General features: G+C 45.0%; 1 protein-coding gene across 1 annotated transcript in view; it reads left to right on the top strand.

Moving 5' to 3' along the window:
* Positions 1 to 23053, top strand: part of RAD17 (RAD17 checkpoint clamp loader component) — a 278159-nt gene that overhangs the window by 87630 nt on the left and 167476 nt on the right. The window contains exons 7-9 of the mRNA XM_069224406.1: positions 9262 to 9314; positions 9430 to 9555; positions 9668 to 9737. Of these exons, the coding sequence (XP_069080507.1) occupies positions 9262 to 9314; positions 9430 to 9555; positions 9668 to 9737 (249 nt within the window). The remainder of the gene's footprint in view (positions 1 to 9261; positions 9315 to 9429; positions 9556 to 9667; positions 9738 to 23053) is intronic.

A 23053-nucleotide genomic window follows, 5' to 3' on the forward strand; every position in this document is an offset into this window, starting at 1 on the left:
GGACTGAAAACTTCACCTAGTCAATGTAAGTTTGTACCCTTTAGTGCAGAGTGACCACCAAAACATTACCTTTGCACTTCACATGCCTTGTTAATTATTCAGAAGCCTAGAAATAATAGCAGAACCTTGCACAACGTGTATGGCAGTGAAGGGGTAGACAGTCAACTTAAGACATTTACCAATCTTTGCAAAGTCTTTGTGTCTATACTTTTACTAGCCCTCTAGCAGGCCTTACAGCCCTAAGGCAGGGTGCACTATACCACAGGTGAGGGCATAGGTGCATGAGCACTATGCCCCTACAGTATCTAAGCAAAACCTTAGACATTGTAAGTGCAGGGTAGCCATAAGAGTATATGGTCTGAGAGTCTGTCATACACTGTCGTAGTTTGGACTCTTGCTCTGAGCAAGACTGCTGGTTTTAGATAACAGTACTTTTGTTTGTAGGCGACTGAGTCTTTCCTACAACAAGTCGCAACTGTTGTCCCAACCTTACCGGCTCACTAGCAGCACCTCACCAGAAACACAATAGTAAAAGGTGATTTGTGGCAGTCGCTTACGCATGGACTCAAATTAAGATATCTCAGGGTTGTCGTGGTTAAACGGAGATTACCCTTTTCTCACAGATATATTATGTCTCATACAAACACAGGCAATGACACAGCTGCAGTATAGTTATAATGGCTTTTTATTTAACATAACTGCAATTTGCGGTTAGTTGCATGGACTGCAATGATTAGGATAATGAATATAGCAAGTAACAGTATTGTGAAGAAGAGAGTCATTGTTATGAAGACCCCCACCATTTTTCAAATACATGAAAAAGATATATAAGATGGAATATGCCCTATTACCCTAATGTGAATAGGCCTAACCTCCTACCTAAAGGAGAGCTGGGTTTGCTAAACCTAATCTGCCAAAGCCGTGTCCATGAGTGGAGCCCCCAACCCTCGTTACCTTGGAATGAGGTCTCTATCTCAGACTCCGTAGGGACACGAAGACTGGGTCAGCGTCTTGACGACTGCAGCATCGGTATCAGTGATGGTGGCGATGCCCTCTGTTCGGAATCCCTCTGATTATCTGCCTGAAGTGTGATGTATTTATACAGATCTACAAGGTCCCCTGACGTAGGTGTATTCCAAAACAATAGATAACAGGCATGCTTGGGACGGCAATTAATATCAACAATCCCTCGAAAGTATAGAGAGGGAAAATCCCTAAGTGTGAACACCTACTGTTTGTTTGTCTTTCGTGTATAAACTTGACGCCTTGGCCCAGTGACACTGATAATAAAACTCATAACAAGTGGCCTAACTATAAACAAGGCAGCCATCTTAAAGGACATAAATAATTAAATGGGCTAAGACAGAGCAAGCTAAGTAGGTTAAAAGTCACTAGGTGACGGGGGCACGAGTTTACAAGCCTACGGCTAAGCTAACTCCTGCTATCCTGTTAAAACAAACTAGGATTCACTACAACACGAACTCCACAGCACCATAATGGCTACATTGAAAACTGGGAAGTTTGGTATCAACCTTCTTAGCACAATAAATGCACACTGATGCCAGTGTACATTTTATTGTGAAATACACCCAGAGGGCTTCTTAGAGATGCCCCCTGAAACCATACCGACTTCCAGTGTGGGCTGACTCACTCTGTGGCCAGGAACAAAGCCTGTACTGGGTGGAGGTGCTTCTCACCTCCCCCTGAAGGAACTGTAACACCTGGCGGGGAGCCTCAAAGGCTCACCCCCTTTGTTACAGTGCCACAGGGCATCCCAGCTAGTGGAGATGCCCGCCCCTCCGGCCACTGCCCCCACTTTTGGCGGCAAGGCTGGAGGAGATAATGAGAAAAACAAGGAGGAGTCACTCCCCAGTCAGGACAGCCCCTAAGGTGTCCTGAGCTGAGGTGACTCTTACTTTTAGAAATCCTCCATCTTGCAGATGGAGGATTCCCCCAATAGGATTAGGGATGGGCCTCCCTCCCCACGGGGAGGAGGCACAAAGAGGGTGTAGCCACCCTCATGGCCAGTAGCCATTGGCTACTGCCCTCCCAGACCTAAACACACACCTAAATTGAGTATTTAGGGGCTCCCAGAACCGAGGAAGATAGATTCCTGCAACCTGAAGACGAAGAAGGACTGCTGACCTGAGGCCCTGCAGAGAAGACGGAGACGACGACTGCTTTGGCCCCAGCCCTACCGGCCTGTCTCCCCACTTCAAGAAAAACTGCAACAGCGACCCATCTAACAGGGACCAGCGACCTCTGAAGCCTCAGAGGACTGCCCTGCATCTAAAAGGACCAAGAAGCTCCTGAGAACAGCGGCCCTGTTCAACAAACCTGCAACTTTGCAACAAAGAAGCAACTTTTAAAGACCACACGTTTCCCACCGGAAGCGTGAGACTTTCCACTCTGCACCTGACGCTCCCGGCTCGACCTGCGGAAAACCAACACTACAGGGAAGACTCCCCGGCGACTGCGAGCCCGTGAGTAGCCAGAGTTGACCCCCCTGAGCCCCCACAGCGACGCCTGCAGAGGAAATCCAGAGGCTCCCCCTGAACGCGACTGCCTGCTTCAAGGAACCCGACGCCTGGAAACCACACTGCACCCGCAGCCCCCAGGACCTGAAGACACTGAACTCCAGTGCAGGAGCGACCCCCAGGCGACTCTCTGCCTAGCCCAGGTGGTGGCTACCCTGAGGAGCCCCCCCTGTGCCTGCCTGCATCGTTGAAGAGACCCCCGGGTCTCCCCATTGATTCCTGTTGAAAACCCGATGCCTGTTTGCACTCTGCACTCAGCCGCCCCAGTGCCGCTGAGGGTGTACTTTCTGCGCCTGCTTGTGTTCCCGTCCCCCCCCCCCCCCCTCCCCGGGTGCCCTACAAAACCCCCCTGGTCTGCCCTCCGAAGTCGCAGGTACCTACCTGCTGGCAGACTGGAACCGGGGCACCCCTATTTCCATTGAAGCCTATGTGTTTTGGGCACCACTTTGATCTCTGCACCTGACCGGCCCTGAGCTGCTGGTGTGGTAACTTTGGGGTTGCCTTGAACCCCCAACGGTGGGCTACCTTGGACCCAACATTGAACCCTGTAAGTGTTTTACTTAACTGTGAACTTAACATTTACTTACCTCCCCCAGGAACTGTTGATTTTTGCACTGTGTCCACTTTTAAAATAGCTTATTGCCATTTTAGCCAAAACTATACATGCTATTGTGAAGTTCCTAGAATATCTGAGTGAAATACCTTTCATTTAAAGTGTTGTTTGTAAATCTTGAACCTGTGGTTCTTAAAATAAACTAAGAAAATATATTTTTCTATATAAAAACCTATTGGCCTGGAATTGTCTTTGAGTGTGTGTTCCTCATTTATTGCCTGTGTGTGTACAACAAATGCTTAACACTACCCTCTGATAAGCCTACTGCTCGACCACACTACCACAAAATAGAGCATTAGAATTATCTATTTTTGCCACTATCTTACCTCTAAGGGGGAACCCTTGGACTCTGTGCACACTATTTCTTACTCTGAAATAGTATATACAGAGCCAACTTCCTACACCAATATTTTCACCAGCCTTGAGCAGCAACAATGGTATCCATTTCTCCACTCCCTCAGTAAGTTTCTCTTGCACTGGGCCATAGTTATCTCTCAGCACCTGTTGTTTATCTCTGTTAACAAATATATCCAGATATTTAACCAAGTCTACATACCACCACAATGGATATTCAGTTGGGAGCCTACCTATAACTTTTGTAAGTGAAGTCCTTTTTCTTCAGTTAACTTGTATTCCTGGTAGCTCCCAGAATCTCTAATTATAATTTCTAAATTAGCCTCTGGCCCTTTCCCGAAAATAATAATATTATGTGCATACACTGCCACAAGCACATGCTTAGTCGAGAATACTATTTCCCCATGCAGGTGTTTCTCCCTTATTCATGACCAGAAATAGGTCAGTGCAAAAATAACTGGAAAGTTTACCCATTCATGCGTACCCTAGCCATGGGCTACAGTTATAGCAATCACAATACGTTCAAAATATTAGAACAAATCCACCATTATTCACAAACAGGAAGGGCCTCTCCATGGACTTCAAGGCCATCTCAGTGTTACGAAACACAGAGAAGGCTTCAGTATGTGGACAGATTTGATGTAAAAAGGGAACAAGGATTTTGCAAATTATTGAGTCGCTTTCCGTGGTGTAAGGCCAGATTGTTCCAGCAGCACCAAGCTCCTCATCAATAGCTATGATGCAGGCACAAATTTTATTGTCCAGATTTATAAGTGACCAAAGCCTATAGGATTTGCAATATTTTTTGTCCTTTGCTGGTTTGAGGATCGTAGTGATAACTGCTTCAGGAATCGAGGGGTCGAACCTACCCTGGTCCTGGGCCTCATGATGCAGATCAGTGAGTGTAGGAAAGTGCCCCTATTTGACATGGTCACCATGTTGTTTTGCCTGGTATTCAACGTAATTTTGACTGAAAGTGCACTGGGTTCCTGCTAACCAGGTCCCAAGTGCCAGATCCCCTACCCTAAAACTGTGCAGTTGGTCCCCAGTTTGCAAGAACGTTGGTCCTCCTATAGTTTTTAGTAAATGATACCCCTGGTACCTAGGGCATGGGTACCAAAGAGGGCCCCAAGGGCTGCAGCATGTAATGTACCACCCTAAGGGACCCCTCAACTACCACATGCAAACTGCCTTTGCAAGCTAAAAGTGAAAAAACAACATGGTGCCATGTCCCCTAACACTGCATGCAGTATATATGTCATATCTACAGCAGGCCTTACAGCCCTAAGGCGGGGTGCATTATATTACATGTGAGGACATATCTGCATGACCAGATATGCCCCTGCTTTGTCTTTGTCTATTCTTGTACATAGTGAGTGAACAAGGAAGCCCTTTTGAGTACATGTGCTGGACACTGGTCACTACAAGGTTCCCAGCTATATGATAGCTTCACTGAAAATAGGGATGTTTGGTATCAAACATCTTGTATTAATAAACCCTCACTGATGCCAGTGATGGATTTATTAATACGTGTACCCAGAGGGCCATCTTAGAGGTGCCCCTAAAACCTATCAACTATCCATGTGGGGACTCATTGGTTTTAGCTAGCCTGCCACCATCAGACACCAATCTGACCCCCAGCTTTTGCTCTCGGGTGGTCAGAGATAAAGCCTGTTCTGGGAGAGGTGCTTGTGCACCCTGCCCAACAGGATGACATGTGAATCTGCATTCTAAGGCAGGAGGCTCTGAAGAAGCCCACCACCCTTAGAATGCAGATCTGGCTACACTCAAAGGAGAGTTGCCGACCCTCCTGCCACAGGGTCTATTTGGCACCTGGACAGGTGGTAAATTTAGTATTCAGGGAGAAGTGTCCACCCCTCAGGTCAATGCATGCCTGATGTGGACACAACTTTTGAAATCTGTCATCTTGGTATTGGCAGATTTGGGAACTTTGGGACAGGGATTTCCCCATTTACCACAGGAAATGGTCATATACAGGGTCTAGTGACTCCCAGGGTAAGTAGCCCATTGGCACTCCCCTAAATGCAGTATTTAGGGGCGCCCCTGCCACCAGAAAAACAGATTCCTGCTGACCTAAGAAGAACGACACTGAAGAGCAGTGAAAACAAAGTAAGAAGTACCTGACCTGGGCTCAGCCCTACCGGCCTGTCTGCTGCTCTTGCCGAATTGCTCCAAAGTCATCTCGTCCTGAAGCTATGGTGCCACCAAAACCTGGGAGGACTGCATGCCTTCAACAAAAACCCAGGAACTCTCGTGGAGTAGCAAAGCTCCTTTCCTGCATCTTGCAGGCACCCCAAGACCTACTGAGAAGACTCCGGACCGCTAAAACCCAACACCTGAAAGCACCACTGCACCTGTGCTGCACAGCCCAAGTTGAAGTGGACCAATGCTGCCAACATGGTTCCCCAGCCGTTGAGTGGAAGCCCACCTTGGACTTGCCCACTGCGGACTCCCAGAGATGACACCTGAAGCCTCTGCATGCAGGTCCCCTCAAACGTGAGTGCTTCACTGGAGAAAACCTGACTCCTCAAGACACCTCTGCAGCCATCGCCCGTAGCCTGTGGATAAGAGGTCCCAAGGTGTCCCCGGACATATCAAGATTGGAGCCCACTTGTTGGTTCACCTCGACTGATCACCATTGACAAACACTGGGCAGCTGACGCAGTACTACACCTCTGTACCCCTTTGCTCGATTTAACCTGTTGGTGTGGTCCTGACCCTTGCCCAATGCTCACCTTAAGTCCAGGAGATTGATCCCTTAAGCCGCTGCCCTGTACCTGTTTGCCCACCTTTGTTTTTCCTCCATAGTATAACTTTGCAGCTTTCAAAAATTGCACTGTCGATTTTTCAAAACTAACAAGGTACCACCCTTCAACTAATTAAGTGCTATCCCATTGGGGTATCGCATAATATGGAGTTGTTCCACATTGGATCAAGAGGCATATAGATTTTCATAATCTGTTTAACTTCTGAAGAAAGACACTGTTTCTCTCAACTAATTCCCTACTAGGTGAACTCATTGGGTGTATAACTGCTTGCTAGTAGGCCTTTCCCAGCATCAAGGACAAAGTCCTGCTAAGGCATTCTTCCTCTCCGTAGTTAGACGCCCCCACCTTCTCTCCAAGTGTTTGCTCTTTATTTCAGCCATCTCCCTGTAGGCCAGGAGGGTTTAATTATTTAATTTAGTACCTTTGGATAATGAGACGCTTCCTATCTAGATTTGAGCTCAAGTAATATTTTCTACAGCCTGCCTTACTGCGTGTGTATGGATTGCAGCACCCTTATGTGTTTACCTGTTGTGAATTTCCCGATATAGGCCTTGAATCTCTCCCAAACAGTTGTGACTTGTTCAGCTGATCTAATTTTAATTTCAAAGAATTCCTTATGGCAGACTGCATTTTGTTCATGAAGGCCGAATCGATGAGTGAGCCGATGGGGAATCTCCAGTGCTTAATTTGAGCTGGTGGTTGCTGATGGGGCCACCAGCACTCACTTTTGGCGAGTGGCACATATTTTTCTGTGTCAGACATTTTCTGGGAACAAGAGATGGAAAAACAAAGTGGCAAGACTGAAGAAGAGAAAGATGGGGAAAACAATCATAAAGGGGGGAAAACAAAAACTGCAAGAGTGAAATGAAGTGGCAAGAAATATCTGGGAGTGGATTAAAGAGCCATTCAGTGTATTCAAGAATATGCAGCCTTGGTATTCGATGTGCTGACATTTAATTTCACTGGCCGCGGAATTGAGCAGAGCTTTGGGCTCCGGCACTCGTACTATTACAAAATAAGCTTGGGAATGGAATCTCCATTTAAAATTGATGCCTCGCCAGAGGTAGTAAGCGCTATATGAAATACAAAGTGCTGTCACATTGGGTCTTGAATCTCTAAAGTTTGGATCTCATGGGAGTGGCCTGATAGAGTTTGAAGCAGTTGTTAACCTATTGCTAAGATAAGCTGATTTTGAGTAAGTGTACCGAAAAAGCAGTTGCTTTACACTTACAGGCCTTATTAATATAACTTCTTAGATGCCCATCAATTTCGCTTCTGTCCAAGCAGGTATAGGCACAGCCTTAAATTACATTGCCAAAGGCCATCTCGTTACCAAGACTCAGCTTGGGCCTGTTGGATCTCTACACAACCTTTTGATACAGTTGGCTATGCCATTCTTCCTGACAGGTTTTCCTCGATGACTGGTTTAGGGGCTTATGCAATTAGAGAATTTGCCTCCTTCCTAGGTAATTTCCACTCCACTTCAAAAAGTCCCCCCCAATGCCCTGTCTTTTTTAATATTTATATCTGCTGCCTCTTCATCATTAATATATGGCGATTAGAATTGTGAAAAGGTGCAGACGGCTTCCAGAATCTCATAGTTCTAGATGGGTCGGAACAAGAGTTCAGTAGCTGCAAGGCTCTGTCATTTATTTTAGCTCAGTGAAACAGAAAAATATTTTAGGCACCATGAGACACCGTAAAGATAAACAGCGCATTTCAGAGTCCACCGTAAATAGATCAGGTTGTTTCACCAGAAATGAGAAGGTTAAAAACCTAGACGTTGTAGTGGATTCAGGTCCTACTTTAAAGATACACTAGTGACAGTTTGTTGATTTTGTATGTTAATTTTGTTCTTCTCTCTCAGGAAGGTAACCCGTCTCATTCCATCTTATGTTAAGGGCACATTGATGGGAATTCAGGTCAGACCTTGACTACACCATTGAAGCACTCTGAATTTTGAAATTACCAAACAGTGTATTTATTAGCAACACATTGCAAAGAATGTTATTAGAGTATTGAAGACCAATGGGTTTCTCACTCGATGAAAGTAGAAAACAGAACTCATTATAAAAGCATGTGCATCCTAGATTTAACCCTAGTGCTCGGAATTTTGCTCATCAGCATTTAATGACATTTGGGGGCAATGATGACATGCGAGCAGCTGCTGAGGCCAAATATGCAAAAAGAATTACCTCCTATCTCAACCATTGCTACATCCTGAATTTGGCCAAACCTGCACCCAGTTGCAGTGCACACTCCAGCAGAGCTCTTGTGGCATTCTCCAGGTACACGTACATCTGTGGGGTATCTGTCGCCTACCCACATGTAGTCTGTCAAAATTATACTCTTGAGACTTTCTCACAATGCAATGCTATATGTGGCCCGATAGTTCTTTGTAAACTATCTGGCTAGGCCTAAATTGGCCAATTCTGCTTTCACTATTTTCTTATTGCTCTGGGATCTGCTAACACTTTGAGAATGGGAACCAGCCTGGCTTCAGGTGGAGGACAAGGTTACTGTGGCCACATTACTTTTAGTTGATAGGCTCTTTCTTGTTACCAACACTGATCCTGCACTAATTGGTGTATGGATTGTGGGTGGCAGGGCACCAACTCTTAGATAGTGGGAAAAAATCCAATAGGCTACCATAATGGAGTAACCATGAAGGTAACTTTATCCTAATGACATAAGATATTGAAAATAGATCTAATTTGCAGAAATGGATAATTTTTCCAGGGCTGCAGCTCTTTATATCGTTTTTAGGAACCTGGGAGTTGCCATTTTCTGTGGTTGTTGTTGCTCCTGAAGCCATTGAGACAAACGGAACAAACTTCTCATGTGATGCTTTAGAAAAGCACAGCGGGACATTCTTTGTACAGTATTTAAATTCAAAGATTGCATTCTCCTAACAGTATTATTATGAATGTCAATTCCAGATTATCATCATGTTTTTTTTCTTCTGCAGGATATGCCCAACCAGTTTTATCGCGACCCCCCAAGTTTACATGAAGTATTGAGGTATGATTTAAGACCACTCTTATCATACACTCACTTAAGCTCCCACTGATTCAATACGCTTCCTAGATCCGATGTACTGCAACATATTATGACTGACCTATGTTCTCTTTTGTAGGAGGTTTGTGCGAACGGGTCGCTGTCCTGTCGTATTTATCATTTCTGACAGTCTCAGTGGGGACAGAAATCAAAGGCTACTCTTTCCAAAGGAGATGCAGGAAGAGCTGTTTATTTCCAGTATTAGGTAACATGTTTCTATTTATTTATATTTCTCTAATCAGAATGTGGATTACATGCAATATAGCTGACATAAATTGAATCGATTGTTCTGTAACTTTAATTTTGGACCTTTACAGTTTCAATCCTGTGGCTCCCACGAATATGATGAAGGTTCTGAACCGCATCGCTACCACGGAAGCCAGTTTGGTAAGGGTTAGACAAATTCTCCAGGTTTGAGATTGTTCTGTGTACACTGAAAGCTTTCTTTAGAAGCATTACAGTCTGCTTAAGAACCTAAGTTGGCAGAACTGAGTACTTTTTAATTTTTTTTTATGTTTTGTTTTGTTTGTCCACCAGAGACTCTTGTGTCACAAGCAAGTAAGCAGTGGTAACCTGGTCTCACCACTCTACATTCAGAATAAGTTTTGACTGCTGGCACCTTGTCCCCTATCCTTAGCTTTTCCTGTTACATAGACCTTGTAGTCTTTCTTTTTAAGTTAAGTGCTCCACTAACCACTGTACGAAGCAATATGGCTTTGTTAGTAGTACAAAAAATAAATTATCATTCACTTCACATTGCATTGTAATATGTATATAATATTTATCTCTTCAAAGTATGTCTGTCCTTTTTTTGCTCCTCCCCTGCTGCCTAGCTCCTGGGTAAATAAATCATGCTATGCTATTGACATTTGTATAATACTAACTACTATTGTGAAGGCCTCAGAGGGCATTTGGGTCTGAACTCCATTTCGTGTGAGTCTGGAAAGGCCATCATTAGTTCAGTCTTTTCTTTGTTGGTGTCTGTGTGAGATCAGTAAAGCTGTTTCACTGGTTACTGTGCAGATATATTCTGTTCAATCCTGGAAGAGCTTTGCAATGGTGTGTGTGTGTGAATGAGCTCGCACACACCTAAAACAACTTACCAGCTATTCCCTGGTGTAGGTGATCAGTTATCTATTGCTTGGCCAAAGTAAAGGATTCTCAATTTATGCACCATATTACCAACACTTAATTATGATGCAAGTTTGCACACATGAGGGCATGTTTAAATAAACTATATTGTAGCCATGTACAGAGCACTAATCTAATGGAACACTGTTTGTGGTTATTGCTAAGGAGAATGATCAGGTGGCCCAGTAATCCCCATATTAACATTTAGTAATGGTGGGAGACGTGGCCACGCAAGATGGCCAGCTATCCACGTTTCTGACTGCTCCCGCTGGCACCATAATTATCCTCCTTCCTCCTGGGGATCGACTTACTCCTGTACCCCCTTGCCCTCCTTAAATAAAGTGTGAGACGCACCTTCGGCTGCAGGTGAGTAGATTTTGGCTTACGAAATCCCACAGATGCGATCAGTCGGACTGCAGCCCTGAGAAGCCGCTGAGGGCAGCGTGGCGCTGGTGAGAGGGGCCACCCTTGTATGCCGAAGGGCCATCGACGTCATCAGTGGAGCTCTGCTGTGGCCGGGAGCCCCAGGTAACAGTGGTGACCTGAGGACCACAACTGGAGGCCCATAGGCAGCAAGCCTTTTCGACCTGCTGTCCCTCAGCTTGTTAATGTAAGTAACAGCTGAAATATTGTCCATCTTCTGTAAGACTGTGTGTAAAGAAATGGCTCCCTTTTGCAGTTACCCCCCACTTTTTTGCCTGATACTGATGCTGACTTGACTGAGAAGTGTGCTGGGACCCTGCTAACCAGGCCCCAGCACCAGTGTTCTTTCACCTAAAATGTACCATTGTCTCCACAATTGGCACAACCCTGGCACCCAGGTAAGTCCCTTGTAACTGGTACCCCTGGTACCAAGGGCCCTGATGCCAGGGAAGGTCTCTAAGGGCTGCAGCATGACTTATGCCACCCTAGGGACCCCTCACTCAGCACAGACACACTGCTTGCCAGCTTGTGTGTACTGGTGGGGAGAAAATGACTAAGTCGACATGGCACTCCCCTCAGGGTGCCATTCCAACCTCACACTGCCTGTGGCATAGGTCAGTCACCCCTCTAGCAGGCCTTACAGCCCTAAGGCAGGGTGCACTATACCACAGGTGAGGGCATATGTGCATGAGCACTATGCCCCTACAGTGTCTAAGCAAAACCTTAGACATTGTAAGTGCAGGGTAGCCATAAGAATATATGGTCTGGAAGTCTGTCAAAAACGAACTCCACAGCTCCATAATGGCTACACTGAATACTGGGAAGTTTAGTATCAAACTTCTCAGAATAATAAACCCACACTGATGCCAGTGTTGGATTTATTAAAAAATGCACACAGAGGGCATCTTAGAGATGCCCCCTGTATTTTACCCAATTGTTCGGTGCAGGACTGACTGGTCTCTGCCAGCCTGCTGCTGAGAGATGAGTTTCTGACCCCATGCGGTGAGAGCCTTTGTGCTCTCTGAGGACAGAAACAAAGCCTGCTCTGGGTGGAGGTGCTTCACACCTCCCCCCTGCAGGAACTGTAACACCTAGCAGTGAGCTTCAAAGGCTCAAGCTTCGTGTTACAATGCCCCAGGGCACTCCAGCTAGTGGAGATGCCCGCCCCCTGGACACAGCCCCCACTTTTGGCGGCAAGTCCAAGAGAGATAATGAGAAAAACAAGGAGGAGTCACTGGCCAGTCAGGACAGCCCCTAAGGTGTCCTGAGCTGAGGTGACTTCGACTTTTAGAAATCCTCCATCTTGCAGATGGAGGATTCCCCCAATAGGAATAGGGACGTGCCCCCCTCCCCTCAGGGAGGAGGCACAAAGAGGGTGTAGCCACCCTAAAAGACAGTAGCCATTGGCTACTGCCCTCCCAGACCTAAACTCGCCCTTAAATTTAGTATTTAAGGGCTCCCCTGAACCTAAGAATTTAGATTCCTGCAACTACAAGAAGAAGAGGACTGCTGAGCTGAAAACCCCTGCAGAAGAAGAAAGAAGACAACAACTGCTTTGGCCCCAGTCCTACCGGCCTGTCTCCTGCCTTCTAAAGAAACCTGCTCCAGCGACGCTTTCTCAAGGACCAGCGACCCCTGAATCCTCAGAGGACTGCCCTGCTTCAAGAGGAACAAGAAACTCCAGAGGACAGCGGACCTGCTCCAAAAAGACTGCAGCTTTGTTACAGAGGAGAAGATTTAAAGACCCCTGCAATCCCCGCAAGAAGCGTGAGACTTGCAACACTGCACCCGGCGACCCCGACTCGACTGGTGGAGAAACAACACCTCAGGGAGGACCCTCCGGCGACTCCGAGACTGTGAGTAACCAAAGCTGTCCCCCCTGAGCCCCCACAGCGACGCCTGCAGAGGGAATCCCCAGGCTCCCCCTGACCGCGACTGCCTGACTCTAAAATCCCGACGGCTGGAAAAGACCCTGCACCCGCAGCCCCCAGCACTTGAAGGATCGGAACTTAAGTGCAGGAGTGACCCCCAGGAGGCCCTCTCCCTTGCCCAGGTGGTGGCTACCCCGAGGAGCCCCCCCCCTTGCCTGCCTGCATCGCTGAAGAGACCCCTTGGTCTCCCATTGATTTACATTGGAAACCCGACGCTTGTTTCTACACTGCACCCGGCTGCCCCAGTGCCGCTGAGGGTGTACTTTTTGTGCCCTACAAAACCCCCCTGGTCTGCCCTCCAAAGACGCAGGTACTTACCTGCTGGCTGACTGGAACCGGGGCACCCCCTTCTCTCCATTGAAGCCTATGTGTTTTGGGCACCACTTTGAACTCTGCACCTGACCGGCCCTGAGCTGCTGGTGTGGTGACTTTGGGGTTGCTCTGAACCCCCAACGGTGGGCTACTTTGGACCCAAATCTGAACCCTGTAGGTGGGTTACTTACCTGCAAAAACTAACAATACTTTACCTCCCCCAGGAACTGTGAAAATTGCACTAAGTGTCCACTTTTAAAACAGCTATCGGTGTTTTATGTGAAAAGTATATATGCTACTGTAATTATTCAAAGTTCCTAAAGTACTTACCTGCAATACCTTTCAAATGAGATATTACATGTAGAATTTGAACCTGTGGTTCTTAAAATAAACTAAGAAGAGATATTTTTCTATAACAAAACCTATTGGCTGGATTTGTCTCTGAGTGTGTGTTCCTCATTTATTGCCTGTGTGTATGTACAACAAATGCTTAACACTACTCCTTGGATAAGCCTACTGCTCGACCACACTACCACAAAATAGAGCATTAGTATTATCTCTTTTTGCCACTATCTTACCTCTAAGGGGAACCCTTGGACTCTGTGCATACTATTCCTTACTTTGAAATAGTGCATACAGAGCCAACTTCCTACACTGTGTGACCCGGGATCTGATTCCTCAAACTGCGATTCGCTGACACTCCTGCTTCAATTTCCAAACAATTTATATTATATTTTCTCTCTTGCATGCTCCATTTTACTCCTGTTACCTGTGTATTCATTCTTGCTTTCCAACCTAAATTGCTCGTATGTGTTTCTAATACATAATCTGGGGTTGATCCAAACAGTGCTCGGCAATTCCATGCATGTACATTTTCTAGCCACCATTGCAGCTTGTGTCAATCTCACCTTGTCTCCTTACCATAAACCTCTACTCAGACTTGACCTCTTGAGACGTTGCAACACTCTGTAATTTAATGGACTTGGAAATATTGCCTGTTTTGATGATAGAAGTCCAGTAACTCTCGCCTATTCTCTCAATGTCACTTCTTCCTTTGTCAATAATCCTTTTACCTCTTGTCTTATCATAACTATCTTCCTTTCTGGTATCTCTAATTGTATCTTGACAGTGTTTAGTACAACACCCAAAAATTCCATCCTTTCAGATGGCACAAATATTGATTTCTTGTGATTTATTACAAATCCCAACCTCTCCAACAGGAGTGTGGACATTTATAAAATACCTACTTGTCCATGGGACAGGTTGGGTCATAAATCTACTTGTTCTGTAAAAAAAATCCCACTTGTCCCTTTGGTGGCATAGGGTGGCTAGAAAAAGTATTGCAGCAATCTCATTATACAAGAGCCTTGAAAATAGCCTCTCTGATTATGCTAGGGCTGGTGCTATTGTAGAATTTGAAAGCTAGTTATTACCTTATTTTGCCACCTTTCAGTAGATCTAAATACTGGAAATGGAGATAGGGTCAAGCAATAGTTCCAGAGTCATAAAGCCTTTCTGAGTCTGTGCAAACCCACTAACTTGCATGTTTTAAGGGTTTTCATCATCTCTTCTCTAACCTTTGTACATACTTAGAAAGGTTGGAAATGTACTCCTAGCAAGGGCAGAAGTAAAACGTCTTCCAGTTTTAGAAAAAAGTGGCTAAAGGGAAACTGAACATTTAGATGCTCAACAGAGACACACATGCATATTTTCTCATGCTAAAATGGAGTTTACAATCTTTTCTAGGAGTACAATTTCCTGGCCTACTTCTGTAAATTCTTGTGAGTTCATGAAAGTCATAAATCTGCACAAATTTAAGGATATACACCATGGGTGCACTTTGTGATTTTCTTTAAGAATTGTGCCCCTCATTGGTTATCCTAGAACTTTTTTGTTTTTAATAAAATTCTAGCTCTCTATTTAATGGCTGGCTTCACTGTAAGCAGCAGCATTCTGCTCTTCCACAAGGAGCATATTGGCACATAGTAGTTTTGTTCGTGCCATGATCCACTGTGACCATATGTGCTTTTTGAGGACAACATTTTTTTTGCCAGTGTTTGTTATGATGGTCCAACAGCAATAACGTTTTATAAAAACCATGTCAAAAAAAGATATGCATTTACAAAAACAAAAGACATACCACCAATGTCGGACCTATTGACTTTGCCAGTGCTTTTTGATTTTCATGTTGCCCATAAACTTGCTGAAACTGGTTACATTGATTTTTCTATTATGAATATAAATTTGGAAATATTAGCATGTATCAACACATTTTACAAAATGATGCTTCAAAGAAATGGCTTCTCCAGTTCCACAGTAGTTTAGCAAAACGTCCTGTTCATAGTTGCATTTTTTGTGAACATTTTATTTTGACAGCGAAGAATCATAAATCTTGCTTTCAAGCTTTCTGCACATATTTGCATCTAATCAGAGAGCATTCTGGGAACATTATACATTAATGTACATTGTTAAACTTTGCAAGTGTGTGTTCACATTTTTATATTGGGAGTGCTGTTAGCAGTCCAGTCGGCGCTTACAACATTTTCTTAGAGTACTCACCCTAATAATCAAGGCTTTGCATTAATGAACCCATGTATCTAAGTTTAAACAGCATTAACTGCTTCTGTGCCGCGGATGTAATGGTTACGTCCTGCGGCACAGTGCTCGTGTGCCCAGGACGTAACCATTACGTCCTGGGCACAGAGCCCAGAGGGAGCGCTAGCGCTCCCTCTGTGTTCTTCCCTCCCATCCCCCCAAAGGCAGGGATGGAAGGGGAAGCCCTTCTCCTTCCACCCCCGACAGCCCCCATGACTCCCCCCCCCACAACCCCCTTGTGACGTCAGCGTGCAATTGCACACTGACCATCACAGAGGTCTCCCCCCATCGCGCTGGATCGGAAGAGCAATGCTCAGCATTTCTTTTCCGATCACGTGGAGGAGGCCTGAGAGGCTTCAAAGGGAAGAAAAGGAATTTCCTTCCCTTTGAAGTCTCTCTGAGCATTTTAGCAGCCGGATTGCGAAGCCTATTTTAATTAGGCCAATCTACCCCCAAGGGGGGCAGAAACCACTAGACACCAGGGATCTTTATTTTTTTGTGTCAATTTCACGCAAGGGGAGCGACCCCTTAGGCAAGGGTCGTTCCCCTGGGGGGGGGGCAAATTTATTTTAGCCCATTTATGCCCCCCTTGGGGGTAGATCAGCCTATTTTTATTAGGCCGATCTGCCCCCAAGGGGGGCAGAAACCACTAGGCACCGGGGATTTTTTTTTGGCACCAATTTCACGCAAGGGGAGCGACCCCTTAGGCAAGGGTTGCTCCCTTGGGGGGGGGTTATTTTATTTTAGGGCATTTCTCCTCCCCTTGGGGGCAGATCGGCCTATTTCTATTAGGCCGATTTGCCCCCGGGGGGGCAGAAACCACTCAGGCACCAGGGATTGGTGAGCGTGTGTTTTATTTGGGGGGGGGGGGCAGCGCCTTGGGCAAGGGTCGCCCATGGGGGCACATTACTGTTGGCCATATGGCTTATTTTTGGAAGGCCGAAAGCCCACCAGAGACCAGGGAAGATTTTTTTTTTCAAAATAAGAAGGTGGGGGTATGGCCATACCCCTACCCCAAATAAAAATACCCCTACCCCAAATAAATGGGGACAAAGTTGTTCTGCCCACCAGTGGGCAGATGGGGCAATTACCCCCGATCCACACCCTGGGGTGGGGGGCAGAAAGTCTACTAGATGCCAGGGAATAAAAATAAAAAACAAAAAGTGGGGTGGTGGCTACCAACGGTATTGGCCTGGTTATGCCCCCACCCCAACTGAAGGGGGTAACAGTCTTTCAGCTCTCCCCCGCACACTAAAACATCTTATCCCACGGCAAGCAAGAGGACATTTGATTATTTTGGGTTTTCATTTTACATTTGGGCCATGAGAGCTTGGCTAACTCTCAAAATCGTCCCACTTGGAATGGTGAGGGCTGCACTTTATCGACTTTGGGACGCTGCCATGTAGAAAAATCCACAAGACCTAGACACATCTGAAAACTAGACATCTAGGTGATTCCAGGGTGGTGTGCTTCACAGGCACCCGCACCATTTTCTTACCCACAATGCCCTGCAAACCTCCAACTTTGCTGGAAATCACACATTTTTTCCACATCTTTGTGATGGAACCTTCCGGAATCTGCAGGAATCCACAAAATTCCTACCACCCAGTATTGTCTCCTCTATATTGATAAAAATTCTGCTGCACTTGTCAGCCTAAATTTTTTTTTCTTTCTCAAACTGCCCTTTTGGACCCGCTTTGGTTCCCCCTCAATTTCGACATGTTTTTGGCTCTTCCCTGTCACAAGCACTTGGCCCACCTACACAAGTGAGGTACCATTTTTATCGGGAGACTTGGGGGAACGCTGGGTGGAAGGGAATTTGTGGCTCCTCTCAGATTCTAGAACTTTCTGTCGCCGAAATGTGAGGAAAAAGTGCTTTTTGGGCCAAATTGTGAGGTTTGCAAAGGATTCTGGGTAACAGAACCTGTGAGAGCTCCATAAGTCACCCCATCTTGGATTCCCCTAGGTGTGTAGTTTTAAAAAATGCACAGGTTTGGTAGGTTTTCCTAGGTGCCGTCTGAGCCAGAGGCCAAAATCCACAGCTAGGCACTTTGCAAAAAACAGTTCTGTTTTCTTTGGGAAAATGTGATGTGTTCACATTGTGTTTTGGGGCATATCCTGTTGCGGGCGCTAGGCCTACCCACACAAGTGAGGTACCATTTTTATCGGGAGACTTCGGGGAACGCTGGGTGGAAGGAAATTTATGGCTCTCCTCAGATTCCAGAACTTTCTGTCACCGAAATGTGAGGAAAACGTTTTTTTGGGCCAAATTTTGAGGTTTGCAAAGGATTCTGGGTAACAGAACCTGGTCAGAGCCCCACAAGTCACCCCATTTTGACAAGGCACTTTGTAAAAGACAGCTCTGTTTTCTTTCTGAAAATGTGATGTGTCCATTTTGTGTTTCCTGTCTCGGGCGCTAGGCCTACCCACGCAAGTGTGGTACCATTTTTATCGGGAGACTTGGGGGAACACAGAATAGCAAAACAAGTGTTATTGCCCCTTGTCTTTCTCTCCATTTTTTCCTTCCAAATGTAAGACAGTGTGTAAAAAAGACATCTATTTGAGAAATGCCCTGTAATTCACATGCTAGTATGGAGACCCCAGAATTCATAGATGTGCAAATAACCACTGCTTCTCAACACCTTATCTTGTGGCCATTTTGGAAATACAAAGGTTTTCTTGATACCTATTTTTCACTTTTTATATTTCAGCAAATGAATTGCTGTATACCCGGTATATAATGAAAACCCATTGCAAGGTGCAGCTCATTTATTGGCTCTGGGTACCTAGGGTTCTTGATGAACCTACAAGCCCTATGTATCCCCGCAATCAGAAGAGTCCAGCTGATGTAACGGTATATTGCTTTAAAAAATCTGACATCGCAGGAAAAAGTTAGAGTAAAACTTGGAGAAAAATGGCTGTTTTTTTCACCTCAATTTCAGTATTTTTTTAATTTCAGCTGTTATTTTCTGTAGGAAACCCTTGTAGGATCTACACAAATTATCCCTTGCTGAACTCAGAATATTGTCTACTTTTCAGAAATGTTTAGCTTTCTGGGATCCAGCATTGGTTTCATACCCATTTCGGTCACTAGCTGGAAGGAGGCTGAAAGCACAAAAAATAGTAAAAATGGGGTATGTCCCAGTAAAATGCCAAAATTGTGTATGAAAATGGGGTTTTGTGATTCAAGTCTACCTGTTCCTGAAAGCTGGGAAGATGGTGATTTTAGCACCGCATACCCTTTGTTGATGCCATTTTCAGGGGAGAAACCACAAGCCTTTCTTCTGCAGCCCTTTTTTCCATTTTTTTTTTTTTTAAATGACATTTTTGCTGTATTTTGGCTAATTTCTTGGTCTCCTTCAGGGGAACCCACAAAGTCTGGGTACCTCTAGAATCCCTAGGATGTTGGAAAAAAAGGACGCAAATTTGGGGTGGGTAGCTTTTGTGGAGAAAAAGTTATGAGGGCCTAAACGCGAACTGCCCCAAATAGCCAAAAAAAGGCTCGGCACAGGAGGGGAAAAGGCCTGGCAGCGAAGATGTTAACATATGGACATAAACATTACCCTTACTGCAGACTATGCCCTTCTGTGATCCATAATGTGGTACTGCAAACTGGCAGCCAAAGGGTTTGTGCTGTTGGGGGTTTGGACTACTTGTCCCAAGGACAAAAAAAGTATGAAAACGAGTTGTCTTTGAGCCCAAACAATATCTCCTGGGCGTCGGGCTATAGGAATTCCACACCCCTGCTCCAAAGTGGTCTGGGTCATATACATATATATATGATCCTTCAGACCTTGCACATCCTGATTCATCAACATAATATCGTCTAAATATATTATTATTATTACTCTTTCTCTGAGATAACCTGCTACTGGCCTTAATACTTTAAAAAAACACCTATGTGCTAAAGAAAGATCAAATGGAAGGCACTTGAACTGGAATAAACATTGATACCATTGACCCTCTTCTGCAATTGGTATTGGAAATAAAAGCATCCTTCAAATCTATCTTTGCCATCCAATACTTGTCTAATGGAGTATCACTTAAAAGATGGATTCCTCAATCTTGAAGGGCCTATACACTACAAAAAAGTAGTTCTCGCGTTTATCAATGGCCTCCAACCTTTGCCCTTTTTTCCACTACAAATAGAGTACTGACAAACCCTTTCTGAATTCGTCCACCTACTTTTTTTCAACATTCCACAAATTTCCTTTGTCATATTTTCTTTATAATTTCTTCCCAACATATCTCCCTTGGTTCTTTCATCTGAACAGGTTCTGTTTGCACTTCTGTAACATAACCTTTTATTGCTTGTAAAACCCATGCATCTTTTGTTATTGTCTCCCATTCTTGAATGAAATTGTTTGACTCCCTCCTGTATTTTCCTGGATAAAACCAATACTACTCTTCATACTCCCCTTGTCCTAAACGTGTTCTGGCATGAGACCCCCGAGATCTGCCTCGAGTTTGCTCCTACCACCTCTCTCTCCTTGAGGATAAAAGATATTGGAGGAATGTATTTCCTCTGTAGCATCCTTTTCCTTGTCCATAATGGTTTCCCTGTCCATATGGGCCTTGGTAATATGTACAGCTGAAAGACTGGCCCCTTCTTCCCATCCTGCCATATAAGTTACAATCTCTGAATACCTTTCGCATAGAAGTATGCGCCTTATCTAAGGGAGTAAATGTGTGAACATGTTTTCCCAAAGATTGTACTAATCCTTCGCCAAATAAGTCATTTTGACTCCTTACTTGTCTCCTTTTTACCAAAGTCTCCTAACTTAGTATTGATTCTTAACAGTACTGCTTTAGGTCGTCTTGCAAATAGGCTTGCATTGGCTTTACATAGAAAACAAATTGCTCTCTGGTTCCAGCCCCTCAGTAAATTAATATCCAAATCTGTTCTATTAAGGTAAGATTCTTCCACCATCTAAAAAAACCTTTCTATTGGACCCAAAATATCAAGCAGTTTGTCTTTGCATTGTTTTAAGGATCTTTCCAATCCTTTTCTTGTGACATGACCCAATTTAAACAAATGTGGGATCATATCTGTGTCCAAATTAGAAGTTATAGTCTCCTTTTCCTTGATTACTGGGTGTGAACACTCTGCTCTCATCAAATTTATTTTGTCTCTTTCTAATGTCCTCCTTATCCAGTGTTTTATATATTCAACCACCTGATTCATTGGCCACAATTCAGAACTGCGTGGGTGTCTAATTTCACTTGGATTGAACAAACTTCCCCAAAGGCTCTTTAACCTTTTTTTTATGTTCTTATTTGAACTCTCAATTCCTGAGAATTCATCTAAGCCATCATCATATCCTAAATCTAGGACGTCGTCATCCAAATCACATCAGTATCCTGCTCTGTCCAATTAGGCCGATATCCCATCTCCTTTGCAGGGTGTACCTGCCTTTCATGTGTGCCGCTTTGAACAACTTTTTGTAAGTCATGAGAGACTTCGTCCTTCTCATTTGTCACTTCTTTGTCATTTCTATGTTTTCTTTTCTTTAAACATGTTCCTCCTGGTCCTCTATTCATTATCTCCGTCTCCTTTGCCTTTCCTCTTACCTCCCTTTACTATTTTCTTAAAGATTTCATGAACTGTATCTTCTATTTCTTTGTTCATCAGTCTCTTAATAACGTCCTCCTGTACTTCCTGAGATGATATCATATTTTCATCAGTAATTTCTCCAATTATTCCAGTTCTTATGTAATACATTTTCTAAATATAATCCTATACAAACATTAATCAACTAACTTATCTAACTGTTATTGATTGATATATATATATGTTCGATGGCATGTGTAGCTGCAGATACACATGCTGTGCACATCCCGCCATCTGGTGTTGGGCTCGGAGTGTTACAAGTTGTTTTTCTTCGAAGAAGTCTTTTCGAGTCACGAGACCGAGGGACTCCTCCCATTTCGACTCCATTGCGCATGGGCGTCGACTCCATCTTAGATTGTTTTTTTTCCGCCATCGGGTTCGGACGTGTTCCTTTTCGCTCCGTGTTTCGGGTCGGAAAGTTAGTTAGAATCTCGGAAAAAAACGTCGGTATTGTTTGCGTTCGGTATCGGGTTAGTTACAACAGATCGACACCGAATTTAGAAGAGTTCCGGTGGCCCTTCGGGGTTTTTTCGATCCCCGTCGGGGCCTGGTCGGCCCGGCCACGTGTGAATTCAAGGCTGATGGAACGGACCCCATTCCGCTTCTGTCCAAAATGCCATAACAAGTATCCGTATACGGATCAGCAGCTGGTCTGTAACTTGTGCTTGTCCCCAGAGCACAAGGAAGATACTTGTGAGGCCTGTCGAGCGTTTCGGTCCAGAAAGACGTTAAGAGACCGAAGAGCCAGAAGACTGCAGATGGCGTCGACGCCGACAGAACAAGAGCGTTTCGAGGAAGAAGAGGAAGCTTTCTCTATCCAAGAGTCAGACTCGGAAGAGCTCGAGGCCGAAGAAACGCCGAAAACCGTGAGTAAGACGTCGAAACATAAGACTCACGAGAAGTCAACAAAAGCCCAGGGGACGCCACAGCCAACAGGCCATGGCTTAACCCAAACAAGCGGTGACCGAGCCAAGGCACCGAAAAAGGGCACGCTGGTGTCGAAGTCATCCGACTCCGGTCGAGATACCGCCACACAGCAACCTTGGACCCGAGACATCGGCTCTGAGAAATTTCGGCACCGTCACAGCGGCACCGAACAAATTCGCCATCGAGACACCACCACGCCGAAAATGACAAAGGTTTCTTCGGAGCCTAAAAAAACCTCCGAAAAAGTTTCGGTTCCGAAACATCCAGCCTCGGAGCAGAAAACAGGTTCCTATACAGAGGAACAAGGATTGGCCTCCCAAATGAAAAAACATAGATTTGGAGAGGAACTTCAAGCTGTAGAGCCAGACTATACTCAAAGGAGGCTCCACATTCATCAAGACACAGGGAAGATAACCACTCTTCCTCCAATTAAAATAAAAAGAAAACTTGCCTTTCACGAAAAGGACAAGGAGCCACAGGCAAAGGTGGCAAAGAAAACAACTCCACCACCTTCTCCACCACCATCAGTGCACACATCACCAGTAGCAACTCCTCCACTGATTCACTCCCCGACTCATACTGCCATGAGTCAAGATGATCCCGATGCATGGGACCTTTACGATGCTCCAGTATCGGACAACAGCCCAGACTCGTACCCTACCAGGCCGTCCCCTCCTGAGGACAGTACATCTTACACACAGGTGATCGCAAGGGCAGCTGCTTTCCATAACGTCACCTTGCATTCAGAACCAATTGAGGATGACTTCTTGTTT

Source organism: Pleurodeles waltl, chromosome 1_1 (assembly GCF_031143425.1).
Source record: "Pleurodeles waltl isolate 20211129_DDA chromosome 1_1, aPleWal1.hap1.20221129, whole genome shotgun sequence".
Lineage (NCBI taxonomy): Eukaryota > Metazoa > Chordata > Amphibia > Caudata > Salamandridae > Pleurodeles > Pleurodeles waltl.